The 21,224-nt window shown below is 35.5% G+C and overlaps 1 protein-coding gene across 1 annotated transcript in view; it reads left to right on the plus strand.

The window, feature by feature from the left end:
- The window catches only part of BBS9 (Bardet-Biedl syndrome 9), a 286,159-nt gene that overhangs the window by 136,335 nt on the left and 128,600 nt on the right, over positions 1-21,224 (plus strand). Inside the window, exon 21 of the mRNA XM_059481140.1 lies at positions 8,870-9,092. Within this exon, the coding sequence (XP_059337123.1) occupies positions 8,870-9,092 (223 nt within the window). The remainder of the gene's footprint in view (positions 1-8,869; positions 9,093-21,224) is intronic.

Raw genomic sequence — 21,224 nt, forward strand, 5'->3', positions numbered from 1 at the left:
GGATTTTTTTCTTTTTAGTTAATGGCAAGATGCTTTGTCTTAATTTCTAGATTAAGAATGATATACCAGTATTCTCTTACATTTGCACAGATAGTGAGAGACTTCCATTAAATTAGACCAGATTAAAGGAACATACAGATTGCATATTTTATGTCCTTCATCATCTCCTGGCTTTTTCAATGAAGTGAAAGTTTAATAAAGCTGAAAATATGGTTTAGATACCTCAAAAGTAAAACAGCTTATAAGTCAAGTCTGTACAAACAGTGGAGGAGTTAATGAACTTTGCTTCAGATACTGTTGTACGGAAAAAAACCCCTAGAATAAATTTAAAAGTTGTCTATCCAAGTAAACATGCAAGTCCAGTTTACCACTGTCCTCTTTGTCCTCACCTGTGCATTTTAGGAGAATAGAAATGCCACAATTTGAAGTAACACAACTGAGTTAAAAGATAGTGGTGTGTAGATCTAAAGTAATTTGAGAATTTAAATAGGAAACAAACTTTATAACGAGTTTTTTTTTCAGGTCTCATATATTTTAGTGTGTGTGCTTCCATAATTCACAGGTTTTGAAAACACAATCTCATTTGTCAGTATTTCATAGCATATTGTGTTAATAACCTAACAAGAGATATAGTGAAAGATGAAAAGTTTCTCTCCAAGAATATCAGTGTTATAAAAATGGAGTATGGGCTGGGATGCAATGAGAATTTCAATAACCTTGTATTAGTATATGTTTTTTCTACTTTTTTACTCCAGGCTGAATGTAACAAGGTCTGATTCCTTTTCCCCATACTTAAAGTTATCTCACTGATCCTAATTGTAAAGTTAATGTATGGCAAACCTATTCCTGGATGTGTAGCACTTCTTAGCAAGATGCACAACTCTTGGTATGTTTTCTTGCCTGTAGACAACCTCTGCAAGACCCAAACAGCACCTCAGTTTTCCTAACTAAGTGGTGAAAAGTTATTGAGGAAAAGAAAGATGAAGTGTTAGATGATTTCAGTGCTAAAAATAAAAACAACAGACTTCTGAAGCTGGCAACAAGCGAAGTCATGCCATTCCATTCATGTAGTGTTTGCAAGAGTTTATTTCATCAGTTCCCAGAAGGGGCCAGTGGTCATAAGAAGTCAAGGTAGAAAGAAAATTAAGATGAAAAAAATCTCAAAAATCCAGGATTGGGCAATAGTGTCTACAGAAACCTATGAAATGTATGAACTTTCACTATTCCAGACAGGATGCATTAATATTACAACAAATAAGCATTACTAGATGAATAACTGTACAATTAGATAGTTAAAATTTATCTTTTGAAAAAATATGCCCTTTTCCTTGCCTCTTACCCATTCTTCAATGACCACAGTTGTCAAGGAAAAAACCCCAACAAACGAGTTGTCAGGGAACACTCTGTATTGCTCCAATTTTGAGATATGAGACAATTTGAAAGAAGAGTTGAGTAACACAGACTCATTACTTGTCAAGAAGAAATCTATTGATCTAATCTAATTTTGAAAGTCTTTCTGTGCAAATGAAGAACATCAAATGCAAAAGGGTGCAGCCCATATGGAAATTTGGCTGCAGTATACAAAGGTTAAATTTTAATGGAGGAGCTAATGGAACCATCATCTATATTCATCCTGGTATATATTTTTTTGTAGAGCATGCACTTTCCTGAGAGTAAATTACTAATCTCAAAAACATCTAAGAGTTAAGCAGTGTTAGAAATATTAGACTATGATCCCCACACAGAGTTTTGCTTTCTTACAGGTTTTGCTTTCTTACACTCTTTAATCATGTTACCAGTTGTTTCATTAATACAGAAAATCCTACAACTGCTGATAACCATAACCTGTTTCTGTGAGCAGGACTTTGCTCAGAATTTGACTTGAAAAATTAATTAAAATCACAAAAGATAGAGGTCATAATTCTCATGCATGCAGCTTTCAGAACCTTTTTTATAGATGCTCGCTTTGCTAGATTTCTAAAACACCCACTGCTTTAAATATTTTTATTCTACAGTTTGATTTTTCCATTAGATTAGTTTAGGAGCAGCGTTCCTAAATGAGAAAATACTGCCTATTGTAAAAGATAATTTTAAGAACACTACTTTGATTACTAAGCCATATGCATTTTTAACTTTTTTTCCATATCTAAAGACACTATAGAAGGAGAGTTTGGCAAATCTTGTTTTAAAGTTAAGTGTCCATAGAATAGAATCCTCCAAAAGCTATATTTATATTTAATGCAGAAGCATTTGGTCATTTGTGAACTGACAAAAATACCAGAGAAACTTTTAAATGACAATTCTACTTTCCAGGAAAGAATCTGTCATAGAGATTTTTCTCATGTGAAGTGAGAAAAAGGCTACCATAGGCTATCAATATATGTTTACCAAGTAGGACTCAAAATGAAAAGTTCTTGTAGAGAGTAGTTTATGCTGCTGGAGAGTTCCTATTAAATAAATATTTCTGCATTGAACAGATAAAGCTGCGGTTTCTTTTATGACTGGCAATTACAGCGCAGCTGTGCAGGAATTACAAGTGTGTCTGTGACAGACTTTTAAATTAACCCACTTTATTCACAATGGATTTTTGCTAAATCTGATTTTTGCAGTCTATTAACCTCAAAATGTAAAAGACTAATATTTGAATTAGACATTCTTAAGTAGCTGGAAAATAGTTGCTGGCATAAATACTTAATATTAAATAACTCTGCACAGATCTGTTTTGCTATACTATGACCGGTTTGATAAATATTGTAAACAGATCTCATACAGTTTCCTGTACAATCTTGATTCCTTTCTGTAGTCTTTTATTTGTTGCTCTTCACAGACTGTTTAAGCTTTTACTTTACATATCTGTTGTGCCAGGATCCCTACAGAGCTTGATTGCTCATATTGTGGGCAGAGTTATCAAGATTTTACCTTGTATTTCTCTGGGATTTGCATTTTCTTTTGTCCCTTGTTTGGCTTTTATTTCTCATGTTTCAAGTAAATTGTAATTTGTTTGGAGTAGGCAAATTTTCCAAGTCCAAACCCTTAATAAGATTTAAATGTCCCTAAAGCTCTTCAGAGTAGGTTGCTGTGGGTGCAGTTTGTGGTATTTGGGAGTGGGGCTGTGGCTGAGCCTCATCCCCAGTGGGCTGCAGCTGTGTGGGTCAGGGGAGCAGCATTGGCAGCAATGAGCCAGGGAGTGCCCAGGTGCACTGACCAACCACCAAAGGGAGCAGAGGGCACACAGGTGCAATGCATCAAAGGTAATGGCATAAAAGGTTCTGATGAGGAACAAGAAGGGCAGACACTTGCAGCCTTCTGAAGTGATGTTCTCTGCATGGGCAGATGCTTGAAGCCTTCTGATTTGGTATGGTGTTACTCTGTTTGGGGGAATGCTTAAAGCCTTCTGAAGTTGTATGGTGATACTCTGTGTATTGTGGCCATCTCAACTGTGACAGGTTGACTTCAGAGTACCAGCTCACAAATAAGGATGGTTTCCATAATTTACAGTGAAATTGATTCATTTATGGTTTTGAAATATTTTTCTAGAACTATGTATCATACTAATTTTCTTTTTTTTTTTTTTTTTTTTTGTGTTATTCTGGCTCTTACTTTGTCTGGGATGTTCAAGTATATCCTCACTTTGATATAATTTTCATCAGTCTATGAATTTGTATTAGAACTGAATTTCTTTAAGTGGCAGTAGGAGTCAAAATCAAATAAGTTAATATTATGAATGTTATGCATCATAAATGACTTAAAAAGATATGACTAGAGAAAGCAGGTTTAATGTAAGAACTTCAGCTGTGATTTTTCTATTGTGTGCTCAATGCAAATGTCCTTCTTAGGCACTTTATAGATTTGGAATGTATTTAAGCTTGAGTCATTTGTCTGGATTTTCATCAGACTTGAATTCCATTAGTCTGTAGGATTTTGCCAGTACCTTGTTTTTTGGTTTATCCCGGTGGTAGGTTTTTGTTATTTGTATGTGTGGAGGTGCTTTTGCTTTGGTTTTTCTGTTGTATGGCTTTTTTTTTTTTTTTTTTTTAATGCATAAGTGAATTGTAAAAGGTTCCAGATAGTCTGTGGCTGGTGATTCTAATGCATTACATTAACCAAAACTGGCTTTATATTGTTACAAGGATAATTCTTCAACGAAGAAAAATTTTTTCTTAGAAAACCTTTTCTTAAAAAATATACTGTCTCTTGGCACTGTTCAGATGTAATACATTAAGACTTCAGTACTATTTTGGTGCATTTTTTTCTGAGTCCTAAATAGATATTGAGACTCTTGGTTTGCCTTTTCTTTTATTCCGTTTCTTTCCAAAAGGTCTCCTGAAGAGTTTATCAATTCTTTTTTAGCCATAATTTTTCAGGAACACTAATGAGGGAGGTTTGTCATTTCCATTTCTGACAGCACAGGCAGATGTTGCATGCCTAGTTTGTGGCTTCTGTGGCTATTATCTTCTCTTTGAGACAAATAAATAAGTTAGAAATATAGAATATGCTTGAAGAACGTGAGTTAGGAAGACTGGTACCGCAGTCAATTCCTGGCCAAATTTGCTGATGGTCTGTGCCTGTATTGGATACTACCAGGTCAGTAGCCATGGATTAGTGGATTGCTGGTTTGTATATGTACGAATAAGAGATTTTTTTTTTTTTAATTGCTGTAAAAGCAGAGTGCTGAGAGGCACATGGCTGGTGTTTCTTGTGAATTAGCATAAACAATGCTTTCAGATACAGAAACCTCTGGTGCTTGAGATAAGCATAAATGCCAAGGTTGTGATTAATATTGTGAACTTCAAGTATTCCAGCATTTTTGAAAACTGATGAAATCACTGTTGTGTCTAAAATAAAGAAATAAGATATAGCCAGGCAAATTCTTGAGTGAACAGCTGTAAGAATTCCCATCATTTGGCTGGCACCAATTTTGCATAGTTTATGCAGTATGTTTCACACTGTGTTTGAATTCTTTCAGAACTGCCTTGATTGTCACTCCAGGATAGATTACATCATAGGCAGCTCAGAAAATGGCTGTTGCCTTAGGAGTATTATTAATAAAGATAAAGGCTATTAAAATAAAAGGTACACAGTGAAATACTTGTCTGGCTTATGCATACAACTTAGGAATCTTGTTCAAGTTTGACTGATTTGTTATTAGAATGATTTATTTGTACTTAAGACAAATAGGTTTCATTTGTAGATCTCTGAAATATACTACCTGTATAAATGTGTTAAGAAGGTACACCTTATGAGTAAACCCACTAAATCTGACAACAGAGCCCTATCAGACTTCTTCCTACCTATATGTGTTCTATGTGTCTTAACAACAACAATATGGAAATCCTTCCCTCACATCCTGCCCCTATCTCTGTCTAGTTGACCTTGTTTTTTTTAACTAGCTAAACTCTTGGGGAGTGGAATGTTGCAGCTAAGTGTCAGGCTACAAACAAGGTATTCTGGATGAAGTCTTATGCCAAAGTGAGTTTGAATGTATAATTATGGTCACACTAAGATATGCCATGACATCTGAGGTTCCTTTGTGGCAATTTGTACAGATCACTAATTATATTTATATTAGCCACGCTAGTATCACGAATCTGCATTTGGTCTTCAGACTCCTGCAGTATATTTGATTTGGCTTAAAGAAAGTGCCAATCTCTACCCATTACCTAAAAGAGAAAAATAATAGTGTGTCTGTGCAAAACATGAAGCCCAGCCTTTCCCTGTGAAACAGTAAAATGGATGAATTAAATATCTTTCTTATCTATTTCAATTACACAAAGATTTTGGATGATTTAATAATGCCTCTTTCTGTGAGTCTGGCATTTATTGTTGCAGTCATGGCAATGCTTTTTGGCCATAGAATGATGGATTACTGGCATCACCCACCTGTTGAAGGTGTTACTTTTGGTCCTTAAATATGCAGAATTCTACACAGAAATCCATTGGTGAATATTACAACTGTGGTAGTAGAAAATTCTGCAGTATGGGCTATAGATGAGGATACTTTCATTTTCAAACATCTCTCAGCTTTTTTAACATGTGAAGAATTTTTCTTGTTCTTCAATTCTCCCCTTGCACCAATACAAATTGCTGACAAATGCAGTCTTATTTGCAGCCATTAATTCTTAGTTGTACAAAATCACCTTAACAGTTTTCCAACAAGTTTTTTTCATTTAGAGGTAGCCTTTGTGTACTCTTTCATTAATCATAAAGGCTGCTTTGGATTTGACTGGACTTACTCGGTCAACAGACCTTGAATTGGGGAAGATAGTTTTATGGTCTACTGAGAAACCAGTTTTACATGGAAATGAAACACAAGAACAAGGGTTGGAAAATGTTAAGGCTGTGGTATAAAGTAAAACATACCTGTGTGAGCCAAGGACAGAATACTAGCCACTTTTAATTTCCTGACTTTTGTTAGTGTGTAAGTCAGTGCTTTTATTTAAATGCTTTTGCCTGCATTTTTACAACTTATTTGGAGAGACATATTGGCCAGCTCCTGAGCTACTGTATGCTGACAACAGTTAATCATGTGTTTCTTTGTCTTTTAGTGAAATTCAAGATTCCTATGTTTATGTTGTTCTTATTTTTCATGATTTGTAGTATAATTAGGAGTGGCTGGCTTGGCTGTTTTTGGTACTTTGTACATATTAAATTTCATTGCCCAGTATGTGGGAATGTAGACAGCATTTACCAGCTCATTAACCTCTTTAAATTGGCTGCAGAATGGATGATTTCCTGTCACCATCACAGGTCACTGGATGCATTGCATTCTAATGGACTCTTTCTAGAATATTTGCAAAATGTTAAGCTACTACAGCACTGATTGATTGATTGGCATGTTTTTTCTGATTTACATAGTTTTTGTTCTAGTTTATGGATTTTTTATGGGGGACAAATCCAGATAAGATAAGGGGTTAATGTTATTTTTCTGAAGTCAGAAAAGCAAATGCTGACTAAGAAAACCTCACTAGGTGATCCTGTTCCTTTACAAAATGTAAATATGTTATACACACACACATCACATTTCCAGGACACTCAGTATAGAGAATGTTTGGACAATGATGAAGTGCATATGACTGTGAGGTCTCACTGATGTACTTGACCACTAGTAAGCATTGGCCCTGGATCTGTTCTTAGGAGTTTAACAAGATCAGGAAGGTGGCCTTTGATTTTCTGTGATAAAAGTAGTGTCCTTCACAAAAAGCCATGATGTATTTAATTGAAGAAACCCATGAACCTTACTTGCTCAGGGGGCTATGTCAGGGCTGATGTTGTCATTCTACCAAACATTACTCTTACTGAGTCATGGAAATTTGTATATGTAGGCAATTTTGCTGTTCAGCTTAGTGTTTTCAATCAAGTAGAAAATACAATAAGAGAGCTTAAAAACGAAAAGATTGAGTTTTATTTTCTGAGTACTCGCCTCATAAAGAGCAAGCTTGGTGTTACCTTCTGCTAGCTTAGCAGCAAATAGAGGTGAGTGATTCCAGATTGTCATGTAAGAATTTCTCCAGTCACTAAACTTGCCAAAATAAGTCACAGCCAATCAGGAGCATTGAGAGAGCAGACACTAATACTGCAGTGGTTAAATATACTTTCCTGTGCATGTAGGCAGCACATACATGGAACTTGCTTACAGGTGGCTGAATACTAAGAGATGTTGTGAGTCATGAAGTTAGCAGGCCACCAAGCCCTTTGTATTAGTTGCTAACTCTATCCAAGCTCTGTAAGATTGTAATGAAAAGACATGAGAAAACTTTGTGACTGTCTTGCAATTCATTGATTATAGATGCTGTGGATTAATCACATAGGCTCATCAGAGTGTAATTTAAGATTCCAGAATATCAAGAGGAGTCAATCTGCATGTCATACTGCAAAAATGAGATAGAGATAATGTATTAGATCTTATTCATTAACCTAATAACCTTGTCACAAAGACTTCTATCCAGAATTCTTACTTAAAGGAATGCCTTTGATTTGTTTGGGTAAAACCACAGTATAGACTACAGATTCAAAGCTAACTTTTAAATATGCTATTCAAGGTGCTTATTGAAAAGAAACTTACTTGCTTTTTCCAAGTGTAATTTGTTTGTTTTAACTGGAAGTGATTACTAAGCTGGTCTTTTCATAAATATTTACTGCTTGACACTCTGCTGAAATCAAAGTCCCTGTTCATCACGGCACTGACACATGTGTGCTCATAACTTAGGGTTAATTGATCTGATAAATGGGTACTGAATATCTTTACCCTGTTCATCACGGCACTGACACATGTGTGCTCATAACTTAGGGTTAATTGATCTGATAAATGGGTACTGAATATCTTTACCTTTGTGTTGCAGTCATGGTGTTCTCTGCTATTGGCATATTATGCAACTCTTTGTGAGTCCAAGGAATGTATAATTGGATCTGTATTTTTTTTCCTGGCCTTGATGTTTATCATCCTAATATTATATACTACATATTGTGCTTTTATTTACATCTCCATTCTGTTCTTAATTTCAAATGGCACAACCAGGAACTTCTAGTTTTCAGTTATTAATGCAACAACTGAATTTAGCTGTTCTGTTTCATACTGTCCATACATTGTTACTAAAGAAATTCGATTTCTCCGACCTCAATATTGGAATAAGTTTATTTTTTCAACTTTTGCTTGTACAAGTTGAAGTTGGGTTTTCGTGGCCCAACTTCATTAAGCTGGATCATGAAACTTAACGGGTTAATGGGTCATGACTCATTAACCCCAAAACCATATTATATGTACCAGTTTAGTTTGAAAATTCTCAGTCCATGATTTATTACCTTATTTTTAATATGATATATCATAATGCAGTTCACCTAATTTTATTTAATTTCCTTTTCTCTAATGCAGGGTTGGGAAGAAACTGTGGATGCTGCAGTCTCTTACTTATTAAGAACTTGTTTATCAAAGAGCTCCAAGGAGCAGGCCCTGACTCTCAGCAGCCAGTTGTCCATGCCCAAAGATACCAGCAGACTGAAGAAGAACATCACCCTCTTCTGTGATAGATTGGCCAAAGGTGGTCGCCTTTCATTGAGTACGGACTCGGCCACTCAGCCAGCTGCTGCCATGCCAGGTAAAGACATGAAGCTCATGAATGTTCAGAATCCAAAGTATTTATTTGCATGTTAAAGCTAAAAATTATGCATGTTTTATTTTCTTGGCAGTTTGTTTTCCATTGATTGTAGGAACTAAACACTGTTGGTGTCACTGACAAGTAGAATGACTTCGGTAATAAGATAATTTCAAGTTTCAAGTTTTCTTATTCTATTCAACACTTACTATTGCTCTTACACAATATGCACAGTAATGTAGCAAATGAAACACAGATGGTCACTTTTATACTGAAAATTCTTATCACTTATTTCTTTGCACTTTTCAATTGGTTGTGTGCATGTGAATCTGCATGTGTATGTTTCTAATGTGATGGAAAAAGGAGGAGTGAAAAGTCCTGTTTTCTTGATAAAGAAATGAATGTATTTGTATTAGTGGCTTTAAGGCATATCCATATAACTAATGAAGTAATAATAACACTAAATAAAAAATCTGTAACTTTAGAAAGTACTAGTTAGCTGTGTGGTATCTCACAGAAAACATGAAATTGAAGATGAAACTAATTTGAGTATCTATTATTTCCCATATAGAATAAGAATGTGAGCAAGATTTCACAATAATTTACATGACTGTCAAGGGATTACTATTTTTAAGGGAAGTTTTATTAATGTCCTTTTCTGTATTCTGACTTTTTAGTTATAGTGGGAGCAAAGTTACATTCTTTCTGTAGAGTCTGGAGTTTAGCATCTTTGTACTGCTGCAAGACGTTTTCCTCCAGTGAGATAGGTAGACTTAGTAAACATCAGATACTCCAAGTGACTTGGAAACAGGTATTTTTTTCCACATCTTACTGCTCCAGATCTGGATTGGCTGCTTGTTCAGCTTCATAATCTCCAAAACCGTAATATCACTATGGTCTTTGACCTCGGTTCCTTCCTTCTCCTACAGCAGTCTTCACATATGTAAGGAAAAGTTTGTATTTTATATATGCATCATGCTTAAGCCTAGGAGTTTGTTTTGTTGGCTATTTGGATATTGTTATTGATAAAGATTGGAGTTATGTTAGGGCAGTATCTTGATTATCAGTATTTGCTTTCTTACATTATGAAGAATAATTAAATTCTTGTTGAATATAATATGAATGGTCTGTAGAATGTTTCAACAACTCAAAAGTCCTTGTTATGTGCGGCCCTCCTTTGCATGTGCCACTATAAATGATCTGGTAAAACAGCTGCCAACTATGCAGTGGTAGAAATTCTACCAGCATATATTAATTTACTTTAGTGTTCTACTCTTGTCATGTCTGGAACCTGACTCTCAGTCATGTGAAGTAAGGAAGTGAGGCAGAATAAGTGTCATATTGGCTTTAACATTTATGCTAGTATTTCTTTGCAAGATTAAAATACGTGCAAAGGGCATTTAATTTGTTGAACTTTGATTATATAACCATTGTTTTTTCTTCTAAGAATTTTGAAAAGGTGTGAATAGCTGCGGCTCAACTTTTTCCACCTAAGCTACTAAGGTGAATTGATTTACTAAAGCAATTCACTTCTTGCTATTTAGTTGACTAGTGTTACTGAGTTCAAGGAACTTTGCAATTAGGTTGAGTCTGTTTGGAAAGGAGTAAAATTTGTAAATATTATAAACAAATTAGAAGAAATATTGCTCTTGATAGTCTTTGCATTTACTCATTAACTGTTGGGAGAATATAATTTTTGAAAGAGTTTGAAACTAAAAAATGTTATCTTAATTAATGAGAAGCTCATTACAGGGAAATACTTCTGTTAAACCCTCAGAATAGCACAGTATTTAAATAGCTACCCTCCAGCAGGATTTGCTGTGTGGTTTGAAACTGTGTCTTTGAACAGACTGAGAAAACTTAGAACTTCTTTGTGAGAATAAAGGTTTTACTGACACTTTTTCAACATGTTTGTCTTGTTACCTGTTCAGGTTTTCTCTGGCCATCTCTACCTTGGCAAGTAATGTGGTCTGTTAGAAGCAGATCTGTAGGCAGAAGCAGTTGAGGCTGGCAATGTCATTTGTATCTCATCTTTGTTTCAGAACTAGCTCTGTGCCTGTACTGGTTCTTCATTAGCAGTTGGAGTGCTCTAGGTACATTCCTGGAATTCATTTACCTGGTTAGATTTACTAAAAGAAATTAATTCCTGTGCTCAAGACCACTCCTCAATATGAAAACAGTGCTGTTAGTGGGGATAATAAAAAAAAATTTGGCTCACTGTTGAATCCAGCTAAAAGCACCTCTTGTCTGTACACATGGAAGAAATTGAGAATGGTACCTTATTATAAAGGGAAACCAGTACACAAAATATCTGTGCTGTTGAGTCAAGAGCTCTTTGATAATGCCTGGAAAACAGAGAAACTCCTTTTCCCAGCCCTTTAAAGGAGAGAACTGGAATAGGTACAGGTGAACAAGGTAGAACCATATGTGGAGAGGGAGACACAGAATTGTATTTGTATCTGAGGATTTATGGTGCAATACTGGATGGTAATGTAGGGGCAAGTTCTTCAGGATGTTTAAGCTCCAAGCCAAAGATGGTCTCATAATTATTCAGTAGGGTCGTGAGCATTAGTTTGAGGATTTTGTTCAATACCACTTTTTCTTAAGACCATTCTTTTTCTTAATGATGAAAACCCCTTTTTCCATAGTAATCAACTTTAAAAAATTTCTTTTAAAGTGCCTAGTACCATTCTAGTATTGCAGCACTGTAGCAGTAGCTCAATTTCTAGAAGTTATATTTAATACGTTCAAGATGGTGTACCCTGAAATCTAGAGAAATTGCCTGAAGCCACATTAAAAAGCTGATGATTACCTTGAAGTGTGTAACTATTTGAAAGATGCCTTCCAAAGTGGTTGTCAATATTTGTAGTTAATCCAAGAGTATATGTTAGAGGTAGACCATGGTCTCTCCCGGGTCTGGTTTTGTTCACTATTTTCTTTAATAGCTTCTCTGATGGAGTATGGGCATGAATGTTAAAATTGTGGCTTTGCAACAAGCTTGCACTAGTTTGAGGCATATTGAGAGAGCAATAATTCTGATCTTGATAAATTAGAGGAGGATCTAAAGTTAATTAAGACAATTTTCAGTTGAAGCAAGCACCAAGGACTCTAACAAGTAACAATCTGACACACTAAAATTCGAGAAATAATTCCATAAGCACTATTGCCATAGGATAGGCTTGTGAGGTTATATTGGGCCATCAACTGAGAAGACGACAGCAATATGTCTCCACTAAAGGCGAATTCCAACTTTGGGTTGTAGTCATATGGCTTTTAATGAGGAGATATGTATTTCTTTCTGTTCTTCATGAGTAGAATTCACAGGGAACACAATTTAAGGAAAAACTTAAATTGAATAGAGTTCAGTTTTGTTTCTTCTGAGGGAAAAATAAAAAGAAATTTCAGGAGGGACGTGATAGTTTTCCAGTGTGCAAGATGTTCTTATATGGGTGATTAAAATTGAATCAGAATCATTGGCTAAATATGATTATAGCTGTAAACCACATCAGGCTATATCATGTACTGTGTTGCCTTTGGCAATGCATAAATGGCTGGATGAGAGGAATGGTGAAGGGTTAAGGGCCTGGTGCCAACCCCAAGTGTGGGTCAGCGCCAGGGAAGTGCTTGGAAAGGTGCTGTAGACCACCCACATTGTCATGTATTGAGTTTAATGGGTGTGAGAATTTATAGCATAAATCCTGATGACCTGCAGTGAGTTAGGTCTGTAGCTTTTGATGGTTTCTTATAGTATTTGTGTGTTGTGCAGGTTTGCTTTTAAAACCTTGATGAGTATAAAATGTGGGTGTTTGAAGACTTGTTTAGATGTCAGTCTGATTGGAGGCCTGTTTACAATATTGCTTTACCCATATTTTGGGAAGCTCGGTTAATCTTTGACTAGAATGCTATCCTGCTTTTCCTGTGATAGTACCTGATGAGGTGAGCAAACACTGCCTGTATCAGTTCAAGGCTTTGTTCAAGCAAGGAGTTTTAAATAAGGACCTTATTTTTCTTTAGAGCATCCTTTTTCTTCTGCCTTGTTTTTTTCTAACTCAAATTCAATATTTTTTGTCTCTTGGCTTCGTTAGGAAATCATTGTACTGTGTTTTAGCATGATTTACTCATATAGTTAAGTATCACTGGAGCAGTAGAAAAAATGTTATTTAACCAGAAAGTCAATTACTGATCTCCATCGCTGAAATCTGTGGAATGTCAAAGACTGTAATCTGCCCAGATGGCTGAATCCCTAGAACAGAAATTATAAGGAAAAGGATAAATATTTTGAAATATGAAACTTATAAATAGTTTTGTGTAAGTGTAATATTTGAAAGTTATATCAAGTTAGAGCTAGAAGGCAAGATGACTGCCCATCTAGTTTTTCCCTTTGTATTGTAATGGGGTTAAGGGATTCAGAACATCAATGTCAGAGTTTATCTGAACTCATAAACACCTTGAACAATATCTTGACGGCTGTTATAATAGTTTAGTGTCATTATTGGAAGGTTTTCCTAATGTTTGATATGTATGATTTTTCCTGCAAATCAGAGTGTTTTATTGTGAATATTGAAAGTAGAGCTGGCAGTTAACGATGTTCTTTAATTGTTGGAAACTTTGGAATGTTTTAATAGATTCCTCTAGTAACTTTTCTTTTATGCTAATTGTGACAAAATGCTAGCATTCTTTTTATGAACGATTTTTCGTCTTGCTCTTTGTTTACCAAAGTGGAATACTTGTCCTTTAGTCTGTGCAGGAAGTATATCGAACTGCACTCTGCTCTATTTTAATTTCAAGACCCTTTTCTACAAATTTGTTTCCTAACCAGATGTTTCCCATTCTGTATTTATACAGAATCAGCATGGTGGTGTTTACTTGACTAGATACTTTGTTTTCCTACGTTTTTAATTTATCAAGTTGATTATAATTTTATTTTGTATAATAATGGTTCTACCATTTAGATTATGAATGGGTAAATGCAAGCTTTAAAGGCAATGTTCTTTACCACATTAAGTGTATATATATGCATCCAGAATCTATATTCATACTTTAGAAGACAAATTTTTCTAGGGTTTCTTTTCCTTGCATAAGCTTATAAAAACCTGTTTTCAAAATCTTGTGGTGGTATTTAAGGGTGAATACTGCCCCTTTGAAAGCTATTTTCTTCACTGGAAAACTGGGATGAAACAGAATGTGTCATATTCCTTAAGGAACTCTCTGTTTACATGCTATTAAACTTGGGGAGAATGTTAGTATTAATTGGAAAAACGTGTGGATTTGAGATCCTGGGAGAGTAATATTAATCTATATATGAGAATTAGACATAAATATTACTGCAAGTTCTTAATACACTGAATGTATCTGAAGAAAGACTAATAATGGTTTGATCTGAAGAAATAGGATTTTTGTAGTTGCAAATTGCTCTCTTACACCCTTAATTATGAATTTTTCATTGGTCATTAGTGGAAGAGAACATGCAGTCTAAGTCAAGTTCTCCAGCTTTAAGAGACTTAAATTCAGAATATCTTGAAAAATGTAGTGGCTTCCATTTGTACTCACACAGTTTCCAGTCTGTGTTTGTAACATTATCTTGGTAGCAATTACAGCAACTTTTTTCCCCCTGGAGAAGTTAGAATCATGCAGTTTGAATTTCAAGTAGCCTGAAGAAGGCACAGATGCAGAAGTTGCCCTGAGGCCCAGACAATGTTTTTGAACCACGAGCAGATACTTAGAAAAACCATGTGAGACTGACAGAGCATGGTTTGAGATCTTTTCCTGTAGCTTACATATTGTGAGCTTGAGACCATGATGCATTGTCAGTTTTGTGTAGCCCCTCAGGGGGTGCAAAGAAGTGTATAAAAATATGGGTTGTTTCTCACTGATGTGAGAAAGTCCAGTGCCGTTTATTTCTGCAGAAGACTGTAGTCCATAACGAAGTATGATCCTCACTTAAGATATTTTCCATATATTTTCTGTAGGAGTAAAATATTGAACTACTTTTTTGTTTTTCCTTTAGTAACCCTTAAAATAATGTTTTTAGATTTTTTTTTCTTAGTTTTAAGGTATTGGGCATTCATAATGATTTTTAGGACTGCTTAATAAATCTATGTAAGGAAGAGTATTGACAAAAGTTGTTGAAAGTACTTGAAAGGATTTTGTAGACCTGAGCACTGATCAGTGCTGACTGATGAAACTGCTGGTCATTGATCAAATTAGATTCAGCATTTTACCCATCTTTATCATAGTACCCCTCACCTGTTTCCACTCTCCCTTACCTGCTTCCATTCCAGTAGCATTTACAACAGTGTCTAAAGGACATAGGTAAGTATCTTTGTATTCAGGAAATCTAAACCTTAGTCATAGTGCTTATTTCTCATTGAAAATACCTTTGCTAAGGACTTTTTTCTTAAATGTACCTGGAGGCTTTTACTCCCCAAAGCACATTATAATGTCAATTAATTCCTACAGATTTCTTGGCACAGGTCCTGAAATATGAAATTGACATTAAGTGACTTTAACTGTTGTAAGGCAAACTCTAATTCATCTTTTCTAACTTCCTTAAAATCATACAGGTTGATCAATTAAATAACTATGGATTTCCCTGGGAAGTGGGTTGTTTGCAGTCAGTGAAAAATTATTGTTTTAATGTATAATATAAAACTGAACCCCTCACTTAAATAGAAAGACAGTAAGATTGTTTTACATTTGCTGGCTAAATTTATTTAATATATGTATATAAAGTGTAGCTATGTATTACTGAAGAATTGTATTCATTATTCTTCATTTTCTTAAATGCTCAAAACTTCTATTTACCTGTTTTGAAAGTTAATGTGTATTTGTAGGTTGAAAAGTTGTGTACTACTTATATTGAAACCAAAACAGATCTATCATCACTGTATAAGTATTTTTGAAATTGCCATATTTTTCATACTGCCTCAAAGTAAACATACATTTGGTAAAATGTGTACTGTCTTCTCCTTTTAGTTCTTCCTTCGAGTAAGGCTACCTGAATGGCTCTGATTCATTTTTTCCCCCCTCTGGTTTTCCTCAATTGTTTTCTGTATTTCTCCTCTCTACATTTGGCTTCAGTGGTTTTCTTCTCCATCCTGTGCCCTGTGATGTCCGTGCAACTCCATGCAGGGTCCTTGCACTGTGATAGCTGGAGCAAGTACCCCCACTAGCCACCCAAGGGAGTAAAGGAGTCTGACAGGGAGAGGTGGCAACAAAGGGTAGGAAGATCTTTTCTGATCAGCTTTCAATCTGGGGCCCCCAAAGCAGTAATTGCAGGGAAAATCCTGTGGTACCAGTCTGGATCTATCAGGCAGGGAGATTTTTACAAGGTTTGACAAAGGTGTAACAGAGACTAAATCCATAAACAGTGCAATCATTGTGTGCTTCTGTGTCCAATTTGTGCAGCTCTGCATGGCTGAACTGTTGTGCCAATTTAAGCATAACTTTCTTCTCTCCATCTAATTGCAATGATAATCACATAAGAATCATAAGAGCAAAGAAGTTGCTCTGACGCTTGCAGCCCTTGGCATTGTCATACGCTCCTGTTAAATTGTGTTGGGTGAGCTAACAATGAGAGATGATATACTCTGTAATGGAACATGATGCAATGCTGCAGCTTTAATTCAGCTTCTAGTTCTTTGTGTTGAAAAGATTTCTCCAGAAAATTATCAGCTGTTCACAGTGGACAGTTCTACCTTGATATAAAAGCCTAGAAATAAATGAATAGTAATATATCAAAAATTTTAAACTAATTGTTTGGGTTTTATTTTTGAGACTAAAATATTTTCCTTGTCCCATAAAGCTGATTTAGTGAAAAGGAAGGGGAGTAGCAAGTCATTAGGGAGAATTTTGGGAGAGCTTACAGCAACAAGTTTTTGTGGTTCCTGAAGAAAAGCTTAAGAACAGTTTAGTGGAGCCAGAAACTTGATTGCTTGGCTCTCTGATGTGGATCTTTACTCTTTGTAATTTCTTTCCATTGTAACTTCGTTAGCTCTTTAAAACTTTTATTTCTATTGCTTTAGTAACATCGGTCATTTATTTATATGGGAAGGAAATTTGAACTATGCAGGAGACAAGTGATGTTCCTAAGGTCATACTGTAATACCCATGTATAAACAGAGTTCAAACATGTCTTGCAGTCTTGTCGTAGCTCCTATGTGCACTTTTTTAGGTGTTTTGCTATTAAAACACAGATTAAGAGATTGTGGTGAGCCTAACTACACATTGCAGCCTGTTCTTGCATCATTTGGCTTGTTTCAGGTGAGCACACTGAAAGCAGGAACTCTGAATTTCAGACACGGGAAGAAAGTAGGGAACAATGTCTGAGGTGGTCTTTAATTTTAGTTCACTTGGTCAACTTTCATCACCCTGCAGGACTCAAATGATATTTCCCCAAGTGGTTAATTTTCAGGGATTATATAAATAATGGTAAAGCATTCGAATATTTTTTTTAATTGAAATGAAAGCACTGATAGAAAATAAGCTTTTATTTTTTTCCCTCAGGGCAATCCAAGTTCCAGTGTTGTGAAAAGGGGAAAAATAAGATGGAAGCGTAGCAAGACACATTTTTTTGTAGGGTTGTGAAAAGGTTTTTATTATGTTGTTTAGAACATCTCCCCTCCTCAATTGATATTACAGCTGGCAAAAACCACAGGGGAAAGGAGTACAAAGGTTAAGAAGGCTAAAGCAATAACATTTTTTAAAAAATGAATAATTTAAAGAGGAAAATGTCATGCATAATGAATAAAAAAGAAATCCCTCTTGAGATTTGGGATTCATTCATTTGTGGTTCTGTGAAATTTCGTTGGCAGTATTGCAATTCCAACTTGCCTCAACTAAGTAGAGTTCGGATCAACACATTAGTGCCTTGGTGTGCACGCTTCTATTGCTGGCTCTTTGCGTTGAAATTAAATTTTAATATGTCCTACTTAGGTATAAGTGGTCACAAATGATTCATAATGTTGAGGTAAGCTTTTGGTGAAAATAATTGTCAGTTGAAAAAATTTCCCCTAATGATCCTGCTTGTCACTGGACTTTATTTTCTATGTTGTTTGAAACCATTAGAGACCACAAGCAAAAATAAACTTCTAAAATCTGCATTAATAAGGTAGTTGTTCAAAACGATGGAAAAAGTATTAAAGTTTTGCTAATGGAGGAAAGTGTACAGTCTCTGACCTTCCATTGCAGAAGATTCAATAATAGCAGGTAAGAAAAAAATTAAAGCTAAAATCTGGATAGTTATTTTTTCAGGCTACAAATATTGTCATTTAAAAAAAATATAGCCAGATTTTAAATATGTAGCATAATAATTAAGGTATGATATTAATGAAGATTCAGTCTTGTATGTCTAGTTAGTCTTTGGATTTCCACTTACCAGGTTTCTTGGTTCCTCTAAGCTTTTGTTTCCTGTGATGTTTGAAGAGCAGCTTATATGATGAAGTGTGCTGGTATTTGTACATGAGCTGCAGGCATTTGAAGACCATAATTAGCTCTGCAGTTTGCATGACATTACTTTTCCTTTGCAATCCCTATCTGGACAAGACCACCAAAAAGTTACTGGGGCTGTCTGCCTTTAAGTACAACCATGGCAAATTATCCATCCACAAGTAGTTATAAGCAGAGAGATGATACAGATGAATGAAGCAGGATATGTCAAGTGTAATGACTTATTCAGTTTCTTCTGATGGGCAACAGCATCCTTCAGTCAAGCAGAGATGCAACTGCTTACGCATCAGGACATGTTGTGACTACTATTTCAGGTAGCACAATTCATTTATTTTTCATTTGCTATTCTTGCTTTTTTGGCTCATTTAGGTTGAGTTAACTCAATGCTCTTCTGCTGCCATAAGTTAGGTGTACCTTTGCTGAAATTGCTGCTGTTACATTGTTATAAACTGCCCCAAGCAAGTGTGACCAGAATGAGCTAGTTGTTTGCATAATTATTTTTTTTATATATGTTATCACTGAATTTGTCTTACAGCTCTTGAAGGTCTGTTTAATCTTTGGTTTAAAAACATTAGGTGAATGTTTGGTCTTCAGTTAAAAAAAAATAAAAACCCAGTTGGACAATAAAGATATTAATGCTATTTTTTCTTAAATATTAAGTAACTTTAAAATGAAGGGGTTTGTATGCAAGATTGATTTCATCATTTCTATTATGTTGGAATGTAGTGTACATGTAGTGTAAGTAACATGTACAAGTCTGTGGAACTCTGTGGTGAATTAGCAGTGTAAAACTATATGTACATCACTAACACCATTTACAGTGTATTTGCTCTTCCACATTACCATAAAGCAGTCCAATAAATCTAAACCTAGTGAAAATTTCATATTTTATACATACAGAACTGATTTTTCAATTACTTCAGACTTTTTCAGAGCCTAATCCAAATCCTGATGAAATCTGTGGGAGTTTTTCCATAGACTTCAGTAAGCTTTGGCTCAGGCCCCCATTTTTCAATTTTTCGAACAGATTTGCCAAAAATCTGCAGAAAGCCAGGCACTTGGAAAGTTTTTACTTGCAAAGTACAGCTGGTTTTGAGTTGCATGCAGGAAAGTTCCCAGTGCTTTTCTGAAACAAAAAAAAAATAGTTTTGAAGATATTTACCTTTAGGTAAAAGGGTGACTTTAACATTTGAAGCTGAAATTTCCTTGGTCTTAGTTTAAGCATGACAAACTCTGTACTAGTAGATTGTTTTTAAAATGCATAACTGTATGTTAACAAAGCTTTAAACTGCAGCTTGAATAGAACTTGAGCAAAAATTTTCTTGGGTTGTGAGTTTCAGAGAGCCAGGGATGTCTGTACTAATAAATGATTTCTTTTTGTTTTGGTGTTTGGTTTTTTTTTGCTCTTCTTTTTTTCTTTTTTTTTCTGCAGTGGAAAGCTACACTGCAAATAAGAATTATTCCCTGAGGTTAACTGCACTAGTTTGAGAGAGAGCTCTTGAACTTCAGGAACAATGTTACCCAGCCAGCTCCATCTGGTGATGTAGGGTGGTTTTCAGTGCCTCTGGGTGGTTGGATCCCAGACTTGGAGGTAGATGTGATTGGACATGCTGTGTTTTAGAGAGCATGAGACACAGCCTGTGCCTTGGCCAGCATCACTCATACCCTTGTATAGCAGCCTAAGAATTAAATAGTGCCATTTTAAGGCAGCATCTTGGCTTGTATATGACAGTCAATGTTCCTCAGTAGCTACGTTGTGAATTGCACCCCCATGGTCTTGATGGATTTTTCTTAGGGAGAAAAAGGGCAGCATCTTCTTGAATCTAAATGCCTGACATTGTTACAAAGCTGTCTATCATCAGTATTAAGCTTGCAGATTTTTTTTTTATTTTTCTGAGTTTTTAAAGAACAAGAGCGTGTTTAGGACTGTTTTGCTTTTTGTGAGCAGTCAGTTGTTATGTCTATTCATGAGCCTGGTATCAGTGGTTCAGCTAATGTTCCCATGGTAAGTGAAGGTCTGTAAATTCATGTTTCCCTTTCCCCTGTGTTTATTCAGACTTGCCCATCCCCAAGAATTTGATCTGATATCTGAGCTGGAAAATGTCATCAAATCAAGCATATGTGGCGCTTCATGACTCTGGCAGATTTGAAAATCATTAAAAATAATACTTTTTTTCCTAATTATGTCCTGGCTGAAACACAAAGACTGCTGATAACAGGGATGCAAAAGGAAGGAGTTCATAAGCTTGAATCCTTAAGGTGTTGTTTACATTCAGTTACACTTTGAGACAAAGACTTAGCTCACCCTCTACTAATTAGAATATTGCTAAAGAACTAATTGAAAAGTAACGTGTATTTAGCTACATAACACTGAAGTTTTCTTTTTAGGATTGTAAAAGCCTTCAGCAACCTGGTAAAAACTGCAGGCTTGATGAGTTTCATGCAATTATCATGGTAGGCTGCATATCTGGTGGGTGTTTGCTGCATGTTCTAAGTGCAAATACCACAGCAGGGTGCCCTGCCAGGAGCTCTCTGTTTTTTGATGAAAGATGTACTTTATTAATTCTGACCCTAACCAAAGCTTGACTTATTCCACTTTAAGAAAACTAGTTAACTGTAAATTAGAGATATCACCAAAAAGGGTATTACTTCAAAGTTGGGAAATGATTAGGGGGATGTTCCACTGTT

The sequence above is a fragment of the Ammospiza nelsoni genome, chromosome 1, assembly GCF_027579445.1.
Source record: "Ammospiza nelsoni isolate bAmmNel1 chromosome 1, bAmmNel1.pri, whole genome shotgun sequence".
Lineage (NCBI taxonomy): Eukaryota > Metazoa > Chordata > Aves > Passeriformes > Passerellidae > Ammospiza > Ammospiza nelsoni.